General features: G+C 31.9%; 1 protein-coding gene across 2 annotated transcripts; it reads left to right on the top strand.

Moving 5' to 3' along the window:
- The first annotated feature begins 243 nt into the window (after window positions 1-243).
- Window positions 244-4,898, top strand: LOC108343712 (homeobox-leucine zipper protein HDG11). 2 transcript variants are annotated; one of them, XM_052867659.1, is made up of 11 exons: window positions 244-596; window positions 1,054-1,241; window positions 1,449-1,566; window positions 1,698-1,886; window positions 1,997-2,464; window positions 2,568-2,669; window positions 2,764-2,973; window positions 3,043-3,223; window positions 3,306-3,580; window positions 3,661-3,750; window positions 3,870-4,898. In XM_052867659.1, exons 2-11 carry the CDS (start codon window positions 1,120-1,122, stop codon window positions 4,260-4,262), a joined length of 2,148 nt encoding a protein of 715 aa, XP_052723619.1. In that variant the 5' UTR covers window positions 244-596; window positions 1,054-1,119; the 3' UTR covers window positions 4,263-4,898. The 2 variants fall into 2 exon arrangements, with proteins under 2 accessions (XP_052723619.1, XP_017437542.1); XM_017582053.2 differs by having other exon boundaries at window positions 245-596; window positions 1,045-1,241.
- The last annotated feature ends 6,822 nt before the right edge of the window (window positions 4,899-11,720 follow it).

The following is an 11,720-nucleotide window of genomic DNA, read 5'->3' as shown; positions in this document are numbered from 1 at the left end:
TCAGAATGGAAAACCAAGAGAGAGAAGACTCAAGGGCATGCATAACCATAAATGAAGAGAGAGAGAAAGAGGGTGGCAAAAACCAAAACCCCCGCCACGTGCAGCCGAACCAGGGCGGTGCTCCGGCTGCCCGGAAACCGGTTCCTCATTAAAGGCTCAACTGGGGCACACCCTGGTGGTGTGGCTGTACCACTCTAGGAGAGAGAGAAAGTGAGTTAGTCTGTATTGTTATTGTTATTATTATTATGATTATGATGATGTAGAAGTAGTAGTGTAGTGCAGTGTGTGAGTGTAGATAGATAGAGATTAGATAGCTCCTCTTTAAGTCTCTTCCTTTCTTTCTCCGCGTTTTCTCTCACAAAGCCAACGACGCTTTAAAAGCCCCTCCATCAGTTACGCTTTCTTTTCACTTTGTGACACCATATCATCAATATACACATACATATATAATATATAATATTATATTATACTATACTTTAAAAGGGTACAAGTAAGAGTGTTCATTCATTCATTCATTCATAGGTGCAAACACAGACAAGAGTTTATAGAGAGAGAGAAGAAGAGAAGAAGAGGTGGTGAGGCATGGTGCTGTGTTGGTGAGTGAATGTTTTTTTTTTCTTTTGGTTTTTCTTGGTTGATTATTAGATCAGCAACAGCAGCAGCAGCTTCTGTATTGAGCATCCCTTGAGATTTGCCATAACTCACTCTCTCTCTCTCTCAAATCATGCCGCTATCTTTGATGGTCACAGCCGTTTCAGAATAATATATAATTAATAAAATTATATATGTTGTTTTGATTGTTGATGTTATCATGTTATTGTATTTGCCATTTTGCTTTGCTTCTCAAAACACACACAGCATAATAGCCACATAGCCCTGTAGCCTTACCCATCAAAATCACATCACAAAAAGTTCTCTCTCTTTTTTCACACCCACTTTCCAAATTCCCTTGTTTCTTCTTCTTCTTCTTGTTTCTTAAGCTTTTTTCTTTGTTTCTTCTGTCTTTTCTTTTGTTTCTCAATGGTTATGATGTCATGGGAGTAGCTGATTCAGTAGAGAGATAGTGGTGGTGGTGAGAGTGATCAAGAGAGAGAATTAGAAAGAGAGGAAGAGACAAAAATGGAGTATGGAAGTGGGTCTCCTGGTGATCTCCATCATCACCATGATGGTTCTTCTGATTCCCAGAGAAGGAAGAAGCGTTACCACCGTCACACAGCCAACCAGATTCAGAGGCTTGAATCGTAAGAACCATTATTTTTTTTCATTCATTTCCTTTCAAAGTTTTGCTGTTTTCATTTCTTTGTTTCATGTGATGTCTTTTTGCATTCCTTGTTTCTGAGGTTGCTTCTTCATGAACAGTTTAAAAAAACTCATTTGCACCCTTCTAATTTTGTGGTCCCTCTCTCTCTCTCTCCCTTTTCCTTTCTGCTTGTTTGGTGTTTTTCCAGGATGTTCAAGGAGTGTCCGCACCCAGATGAGAAGCAACGGATGCAGTTAAGTAGGGAGTTAGGCTTGGCGCCTAGACAGATCAAGTTTTGGTTCCAGAACAGGAGGACCCAGATGAAGGTAATATTATGTTCTTTAATTTTTTTCTCTTTGGATTATAGAAAAGTTTAGTTTTTTTGTGTGGTTATGTATTTGAACGTTTCATTCACGGTGATAAGACTGTTTTTTTGGTAAATTCAACAACAATTCAGGCTCAGCATGAGAGAGCTGATAATTCTGCACTCCGGCAAGAGAATGACAAGATACGATGTGAGAACATAGCCATAAGGGAGGCCTTGAAAAACGTTATCTGCCCTTCTTGTGGTGGTCCTCCCATCAATGACGATTGTTATTTTGATGAGCAAAAGTTAAGATTGGAGAATGCTCAACTCAAAGAGGAGGTGCACAGGCTTTCTAATTCACGAATTCTTTGTTTAGATTTATGAATGTGAATATATATATATGGCTGTTTTGATACTGTTGTCCATTGAAAGATTGGTTCAATTTGCAGCTTGATAGAGTATCTAGCATTGCAGCTAAGTACATCGGAAGGCCAATTTCTCAGCTCCCACCTGTTCAACCTATTCATATATCTTCTCTGGACTTGTCAATGGGGAGTTTTGCAAGCCAAGGGTTGGGTGGTCCTTCACTTGATCTTGATCTTCTCCCTGGGAGTTCATCGGCCATGCCGAATGTGCCTCCTTTCCAACCCGCATGTCTTTCGGACATGGATAAGTCCCTCATGTCGGACATTGCCTCAAATGCCATGGAAGAAATGATCAGGCTACTGCAAACAAATGAGCCCTTGTGGATGAAAGGTCCTGATGGGAGGGATGTCCTTGATCTTGATACTTATGAAAGAATGTTCCCCAAGGCTAATGGTCACATGAAGAACCCCAATGTTCACGTTGAAGCGTCAAGAGATTCAGGAGTTGTCATTATGAATGGCTTCACTTTGGTTGACATGTTCATGGACCCGGTTAGTACTTTTTGATAATCTTTTTTATGTTCTAGATTGCCGGCAAATCGAAACCTTCAATTCAATTCTCTAAATTACTCAATCGTCGTGATTTGTTTTGCAGAACAAGTGGATGGAGCTGTTTCCCACCGTTGTCACAATAGCAAGAACGATTGAGCTTATATCTTCTGGAATGATGGGGGGTCATAGCGGTTGTTTGGAACTGGTATGTTGAAAGTTTGTCCAAATTATCTTCTTACAGATTTTCCATTCTTGTTTTGTTCCACTGTTATTTTTAATATTTTTTTTCTATGATGTAGATGTACGAGGAGTTGCAAGTGCTTTCTCCACTTGTTTCTACCAGAGAGTTCTACTTCCTGCGTTACTGTCAACAAATTGAACAAGGCTTATGGGCAATAGTAGATGTTTCGTATGATTTTCCTCAAGACAACCAATTTGCTCCTCAGTTTCGATCTCATCGTCTGCCTTCTGGTGTCTTTATTCAAGACTTGCCTAATGGATATTCCAAGGTAACCTTAAACACTATTTTGTTACCCCTTTACGTGCAATTTTGTTCACTCTTCTTTGTTATCATGTAGGTTACCTGGATTGAACATGTAGAGGTTGAAGACAAAACACCAGTTCACAGGCTCTACAGAAACATGATTTATAGTGGCATTGCATTTGGAGCACAAAGATGGCTAACTACACTTCAGAGGATGTGTGAAAGAATTGCTTGTCTTATGGTGACTAGCAATTCCACCCGCGATCTTGGGGGAGGTATACAAATTGCACTGTTACAATCTCACTTGTGTTTAATTTTCTAGCTATGATTTGAAGATATTATAATTTTTTTTTTCAGTGATTCCCTCACCTGAGGGGAAGAGAAGCATGATGAAACTTGCACAAAGAATGGTCACCAATTTTTGTGCAAGCATCAGTGCATCAGCTGGGCACCGATGGACCACACTCTCTGGTAGTGGGATGAATGAGATTGGAGTGAGAGTCACTGTGCATAAGAGCACAGACCCTGGCCAACCTAATGGTGTCGTGCTAAGCGCAGCCACCACCATTTGGCTCCCAATCCCTCCACAAACAGTGTTCAATTTCTTCAAAGATGAAAAGAAAAGACCTCAGGTTGTGACAGTTTGACCGAGTTGTCTTATCTGATGTTTTGATTTTGAGAAATGTTTTAACATTTTCTTTTGTTGTCTTAGTGGGATGTTCTTTCCAATGGCAATGCTGTGCAAGAGGTTGCTCATATAGCAAATGGGGCACACCCCGGTAACTGCATATCTGTGCTTCGGGTAAGCCGTGGTTTTTTTCTTTCCATTATGTTAATTTGAATTGTTGTGAATCCTTAAAGACAATAGAATGTTGGTAGAAAAAAGCATCATATGCCTTTGTCCTTGATGTTGTATTGTAGGCTTTCAACACAAGTCAAAACAACATGCTGATCCTGCAAGAGAGCTGTGTGGACTCATCAGGGTCCCTAGTGGTGTATTGTCCAGTTGATCTTCCAGCCATAAACATAGCAATGAGTGGTGAAGATCCTTCATACATTCCGCTCCTTCCATCAGGGTTCACGATTTCACCAGATGGACAAGGTGAGCAAGACGGTGGAGGAGCCTCAAGCAGTACAAGCTCAGGTAGGGTGATGGGGGGGTCTGGGGGATCACTGATAACTGTTGCATTCCAAATCCTAGTTAGCAGCTTACCATCTGCGAAACTGAACTTTGAGTCTGTGACGACTGTTAATAGCCTCATCGGCAACACTGTCCAGCAAATAAAAGCTGCCTTGAATTGTCCAAGTTCCTGATGAGGACCTGCTGCATGCTACTTTAAACTCTTCTCTCCCCCTTCCTTAAATATGCTTATCAGAAATGGTTCAGACCTGAGGCTGTTTGTGCTGCTGCTATAATCAATGTGTGGGAGAAGTGTTTTGGGTTAGTTGGGACTTCAATGCCCCCTCATCAACACCACAAGGCCTCATTATTTACTGCTCCATCTGATCAGACCTGTATTTTGCTTCAATCCTTCAACTTTCATTACCTTTCACTCCAACTACCAATTTATTTTCTTTTATTTCCAACACCAAAAAAAAACAAAAACATTATGGTTTGTTATCTTGCATACTTTGTTTTGAACAAGAAGTAGCAGAAATAGTCTTATCAGTAGTAATAGTAGTAACAGTAGTAGTCACAGTCTTAGAAGAGGGAGTCAAGAACGCACCATATATATACATAAATATATATATATATATATATATATACACACACTTAGGGGTGTTTTTGTTCTCTACATACATTCCCTGATTAGCTAGCACTCCATAGAAAATGTGTATGGTTCGGGCATTGACTTCCTGTGAAGAGACTTGAATATTATTATTGCTATTCATATTTTCATTGTTCTTGTTTAGCTTCTTCTGCTGTTATAATAAATCTATTTGCTTATACTTTTTTCATATATGTATATGTATACATATGTATTGATGTAGAGAGAGAGAGAGAGAGAGAGAGAGAGAGAGAGAGAGAGAGAAATGTGCATGAATTGAGAAGTTGGTGAGGGATTTATGCTCGGGGGTGATGTGGGGGCAGGCAGATATTGACAGTTTGGATACCTTTTGTGGCTTGACATCATTAATGGGCTCCATGCATTTTGAAGAGAGTAATGGAACTTTGAATAAAAGATGAAATGTTGCTGCATTTGGGTTGACAACTTGACGTGCAGCTGGGATAAATGAAACAACATAGCAATTCACATTCATTCAATGCATCAATTTTTCAACTTCTTTCATACTCATAACTAACTGTGTTTCTCTGTCTCTCTGTGTTTTCCACCTCCGTTTCCCATTTTTACTTCAAAAACATCATTTCATCTTTTTATTTTTCTCATCTAATGTAAATGCTTTCTCAACTTCATTTTTCACATCCTGGTTTTCTTAAAATCACGTGAAGTAATTAGTGTCTGGACATGAATGATTATCACATTTTTTCAGGATGTTGTTTGAATAGATCTACTTGCAAACTCAAGTGTAGAACTGACAGTAGTTTTCGCTTTTACAAAACTGAGTTTTCAGATAAAATTTTAACGTGCAAATTTATTTTTAAGAGTAAATCAAAATAACATAAGAACTAGGGTTATTAATCCGAGTGAAGTTTTGTGGGAGATTAAGCAGCGTTGATGTTCATACTACTTAATGTTTCTGGTTCAATTATCTGACAATTTGATATACTTTTTATTATATATATACATATAAGCTTTTTAATAGTGTTATTTACTTATAAATTTGTGTTATTATAGAGAGCTTTATTTTGAATAGTACTTAAATTACTGTAATAATATTTTGAAATTTAAATTATTAAATTAATTAGTTCAACTTTATTTATTATTTCATATACCAGTATTTTATTATATTTTATAAAAAAAAAAGTGGGATTTAATTTTAAATTAACATTTTAAAATTGATTTGTCATCTTGAGAACGAGATATCTCACATAGAATCAACATTTTGTTAGGATTGAATTCGATTTTAATTACTTTAAGAGTGTTTAATGTTTAAAATTAAAGTTATATTTGTTGGAAGTTGTATATCAACTAAAAATAAAATTAATTTAAAATATGTTAATGTAAATCTTATTTTATAAGTTGGTTATGTAAGATTATGTTAGATTTAAAATTTATTTCTTAATAATATTTATAATTTAAAATATATTTCTTAATATTTTATTTATATATTATAATTTGGTTTTAATTATCTTAAGAGTGATTAATATTTAAAATTGAAGTTATATTTATTAAGATTATGTTAAATTTGTAGGTGGGTGACATGGATCTCTAACTCAAATGAAATTGAAAACTTAATACAGTCTGATCGTATTGATCCATGAATGTATGTTGAGTTTAATGTGATTAAAGAAAATGTTTTGAAAGCTTGTTTGTGGTGTTTACCTACATTTTACGAGGGATTAATGTTTGAATGATTTTCATATTTAATTTTAACACGTCTTATCACTCTTGATGATCTTTATTAGTGCATGATTTTAATGCTTAACCTGAAATGTGATTTACGTTATAAGAGAAGCAATTACTTGCACTTATTGCTTATTTTCCTGTTTCACACGCTTCTGTCACTCCACCCATTGCTTTTTCATATATCCAAACAAGCAATTAAATTCAAAAAATTAGCCTTTGTAAACTCTTAATTTGTTTCTCAAATTATATTGTCGGAGACTTCCATCTTATATCATACAACTTTTACCACAAAAATTAAGCTTCAACTTATTTAGTGAAACAAAACCAAATACTTTACAGTAATTAATCTCAAATTAATCCTCTAATCTTAGGCTTTTATCACATTCATTTTTTAAGTTTTATTTGCTAAATGAGTCACTCAACTATTTAAATTCTTCTCACATTATGGCTTGTTTGTTGAAGGTTTTAGCTGTAATTAATATATAATTTAAATTCTATTTAACAGTTTTGAATTCAAATGTAAAAAGATGTCAAGAGATAAATGTCTTTTAACGTAAATGTTCCTAAGTCTAGCAAGATTATTACCTGTGTACAATATTTATGGTTATAATAAAAAATATAATTTTGCTAACAATTTGTAAAGAGGCTTTGTTGTGTAGAATATTTTATCTCTTGACTTTTTAACCAAGTAATATAGCTCTTTGTCTTTTAAAATTTAAGCACATTTGAAAGTTTTAGAATATTTTTTTTCAGTCATGGAGACATAGATCAATTTGAAAATACTATCCCCCACCGTAACATGGATTAGTTGAATAGATAATCAACCTTTTAAAATGGGATTCAAAACGAAATTATGTAAATAAAAACTTAGAATGTATCATTTATATTGTTTGTGTCAATTACACATAGAAAATGCTTTTTCAAATTAGAATGTTTTAGTAGAAATTTAAAAAGTTGTAACGGACGTCAACATAATAAATTGGTAGAGAGAAAATGTGGAGTAATTAATATTTTTAAATTGATTCTTTCTCCAACTAATCTACATTTTTTTTTCTTTCTAACAAAACATTAAAATAAAACGGATTTAAACTGTATATTTATCCAATTTTATATATTTAATTTAGAAATTTTGTGAGAAAACCAACCCATCAATGTAGATTGATTAACTAAAAACCCTAAAGTAAATTTTGCATTACTTTTGGAAACAAAATCTTTATTAAACTGTTAATTTAAAATATTATTATCTCATAATGATATATTAACAATTATAACAAAATTAAATCCTAAATCAATATGATATTATATATTATTTTAATAAATAAATTTAAAGTTTAACTGATTTATAAGATGAAATTTGTATTTAGTTATATATTATAAATTTATCTTATTTAGGATAGTTTGAATATCAATTTTTAATAATATTTTAGTTTTTTATTATTTAGAATTATAAATTACACATGTTGAAAGAGAGAGAAGAAGATGTTGAAAAGTTATCGTAGAGAAATAAGATATTGTGAAAATGTAGCTAGATTGAGAGGATCTAACGTGAAGAAAGAAAAATGTTGAAGATGTTGAGAAGGAGATGAAAATGAAGAAATAGTACGTAGAGAAAAGATTATGGGAGAGAAAAGAGAATGCAGTTGAAAAGTAGTACTAGGTGGTCATTCATGGCATGATTGCATCAATTGGAAAATATGGTTGTTTGTTGACATTTGTTGATGAAAACCAACCATGTCGTACGAAAATCAAAATGAATGTCGATGGCCCCTCTTGCTTTTCCATCCTCTTCCATTTCCACCACTTCAACATTCTTCTGCTTCTTTCCATGCAAACATTTACTCACACCATAAACTTCAAACCATGTACCCTACAATTCTCACTTTCCATTGTCCTTCCTTTCACTTTTCACTCACATACATTGTTTTTTATCAATTCTTTTTTAGTATTTATACATTTTCCTTATTCATTAACTATTTAACATCGTTAGGTACATACAATAACTCTATATCAACTCCTTCAGATCTACTATTCTTTTTTCTTCACACTGCCTTCTAAGAAGTAAAAAAATAGACTTTATTTAATTAAACTTAATTTAATGTTATAAAATCAATTTAAAACATAAAATTTATTCTTATATTTATATTAATGAAAAAGAGACGTAGATTTTTTAAGCACTGTATAGATATAGTGTGGAGAAGGGGTAATGTATTGAAGTTGAAAGCATGGTGAAAACCACAATCAATTTATGGAAGAAAACATGTCCCATTGTCCAACACAAAGGCAAATATTCTCTGTCTCTAAAAGGATTTTGCTGGGTTCTTTTCTTTTATATTTCTTTGGTGGGTTCCACCTTTGTATCCAACACCTTACTTTACTATTTTTAGCCACAAGATTAAAAGAATGTTTTCCACATTACAAAGATTTCCAAATGCATAAAAGGACCGTTTTCGTTCAATCCTACAAAATATCTTCTCACAATAATATTTACATTTTTTAAACATTTATTTCAAATCATTTTCAAACATTATCTTTTTATTAATATTAAAAGTCTAAAAATATTAATTTAAAATATATAAATAAATGTAAATATCATTTTATAAACTGGTTTTATGAAATTGGATTAGATTTAAAATTTACTTAATTTAAAATATATATTTAGATATAGGGTTGAGTTTGGATATAGTTGACCAAAACCATTTCCGGAATATATTTTTTTTGTGGGGGTGTTATTTTGTAGAGAATTTCTTAACTTCGAATTCCTGGAAAATCTGACTATCACATTTATGCCATGAGAATTTTATAGGTTATAGAAACTTGGGATCCAATTTTTTCTACCTCTTGTGGGACCTCAACGTACTTTTCTTCCTGCATTTTACAAATTTATATATTATAGATTATACAATCAAAATATATTTTATGTGTTTAGGAATGTATAATCTATAATATAATTTTTAATTTTTTGTATTTTAAAATGTGATAAAAAATTTATTTTAAATTATATAATTCTGTATGTTATTTTTATTTTGCATTTCGAAATGTACAGTATAGAATATAAAAAATTTATGAGGATGCAGGTTGAAATTATGAAAGTGCACGAGTTTCTTTTGTGATATGTCTAAATGGTTCTATAATTACTTGTTTTTTATTGTTCTCGTATTGGGCCAGACTTAGCCCAAAATCCGTAATTATGGTTGATTACAAAGCAGCCCGAACAGTACAGGCCCATAGTTTTGGACTGTGTTTTTCGGAAGAAAACCTGTTTTCTTTTGTTTCCTTTTTGCGTGTCTTCTTCGTTTAAGAAAATTAAAAAGGATAATTTTTTGTGAGAAATAAAAGTATATTACATAATAAAATTAAAAATATACGCACACAGAGATGTGAACAAAAATACAAAGCTAATAATACGAAATAAAGTTGAATAATTAGAGTGTAATTTATGGATGGTGAATAATGGACCACGTTGTCATTATTTATCCTTGTTCTCTTCAATTATGTGTGACAGCGAAACACCTCAACTTTCATTTTATGACTATAAATGTCAAAAAATAATTAAAGATATAAATTGGGTTTGTATTTTTTTATTACAGTTGTGATTAATATGAAACTACTTGAACAATAATTAAGATAATTTAGGTGGAAAACTACACTATAGATTTCAACATTGGTTCCAAAGTAGAATATCAATTAAATTAATCTTTGTTAAGAAATAAATTTAAAGTTTAACTCATTCCTTAAAATTGATTTATAAGGTGAGATTTATACACATATATGTACATTGTCTTATTACTGGTCAACGTAAAACTTTCACACTTCCCTTACATTGTGATATATACATATCGAGTATGAAACCTCGAAGGTGAAACTATACAACAAACATAAATATAATTAAAATAAGCTTTAATCCATAGTTTTAATACTGTTATAAAAAATAGACTTTAAATTTAATCAAATTTAACAAAATTGTTGTAAAGTAAAATTTATACTCACGTATGTACACTAAATTGATTTTATCTCTAACTAACTTAAAATTATTAACAATTTTCCAAACTAAATATTAATTAAAAATATTTTATTTGATCCAATTTGTTCTTCGAATAAAACTAATAACGAGTACGTGTGGGAGAGAGAGAAAAAAATCTTGCCCAATAAGAATTTATATCATGCCGACATGCCTTATGCAAGCCAAGCTAAGATTTTTTTTTAGAGTCAAATCACACCCAACATTTTGAAAAGCAAACTTAACACAATTGGCAAATTATGAGTGTATTATTGAATTTATGATTCATACATACTTTATATAATATATTTCATTCAACATTTCATGTCAACTTCAGTCAAAAGATTAATCTATGACGATATCCAAATTTAATGGAAGAGGTTGTAGAAGATACATGTTGAAGGTTAAAATTTCCACTGTGTCGTGACAGAATCTGAAAGAAAATAGTTTATAGAAGAACCAAAAGAAGCACAGTAATCTAATCTGTTGTTTTCAGCTCCATTTAAATATCTGTGACTGTGATAATTTATCCAATTTATTTGAAAAGTTAAAAAAGAAAAGAAAAGAAAATTGAATGATGGAGAAGAGAAAATGAAAAGGAAAAGACAGAAGAGAAGCATGAGAATCTAGGGTTTGCAAAATGAGTTGTCCATTGGTTATCATCCACCTACCAACACACCATTCACTGCCACACATTTTTCCATCTCATTCACCATTATATCTTTTAGCATCACTAACCCTGTCCCCATAAAATATCTATAATATAAATATTTATTTTTTCAAATTTTAATATTGAATTATTAATAATACCATTTTCTTATTTTTTTTAATTGGTTTAAATAAATATTTGAATGGTTACTGATTTCAATTCCATTATTAACTACAATAAATAGGAAATAAACTCGTAAGAAGAAGAAGAAGATCATTTTTCCTTAGTGTGACACGAAGTAGGGTTGCATAAGGACAACAATAATTCGCCAAACTTTACATTAGAACCTTAGGTTAATTGGTTTAAACACTCGCGCGATGTACTGTAAAGCTAAATTTACTTATCTCAGCTTCAGTATTCTAGATCTAGAAAAACCAAACAGATATATTAATAGGAGAACTCATTGATTGATAAAGTTAAATTATAGTATATAGATAAGATAAATATTATTATAATAATATTATAATGAGACGATTTAAAGAGATGAAATTAGATTTAAATTTTACTAGTTTAATATAAAATTTAAATTATTAAATTTTTTTTTTCAACCTATCCTATCATCTTATATTACATATTTTCTATTTTTACACTTGATA

This window comes from Vigna angularis, chromosome 8 (genome assembly GCF_016808095.1).
Source record: "Vigna angularis cultivar LongXiaoDou No.4 chromosome 8, ASM1680809v1, whole genome shotgun sequence".
Lineage (NCBI taxonomy): Eukaryota > Viridiplantae > Streptophyta > Magnoliopsida > Fabales > Fabaceae > Vigna > Vigna angularis.
Note: the sequence above shows the minus strand (reverse complement) of the source record. Positions and strands in the feature narration are given on the sequence as shown.

What these genes read in the sequence shown, in the direction of transcription:
- LOC108343712 (XM_052867659.1), top strand. Translation starts at nt 1,120, where the DNA reads ATGGAGTATGGAAGTGGGTCTCCTGGTGATCTCCATCATCACCATGAT. An exon ending in ACAGGAGGACCCAGATGAAG is followed by an intron (nt 1,567 to 1,697) that starts GTAATATTATGT and finishes ACAACAATTCAG; the next exon opens with GCTCAGCATGAGAGAGCTGA. An exon ending in ATGAAAAGAAAAGACCTCAG is followed by an intron (nt 3,581 to 3,660) that starts GTTGTGACAGTT and finishes TTGTTGTCTTAG; the next exon opens with TGGGATGTTCTTTCCAATGG.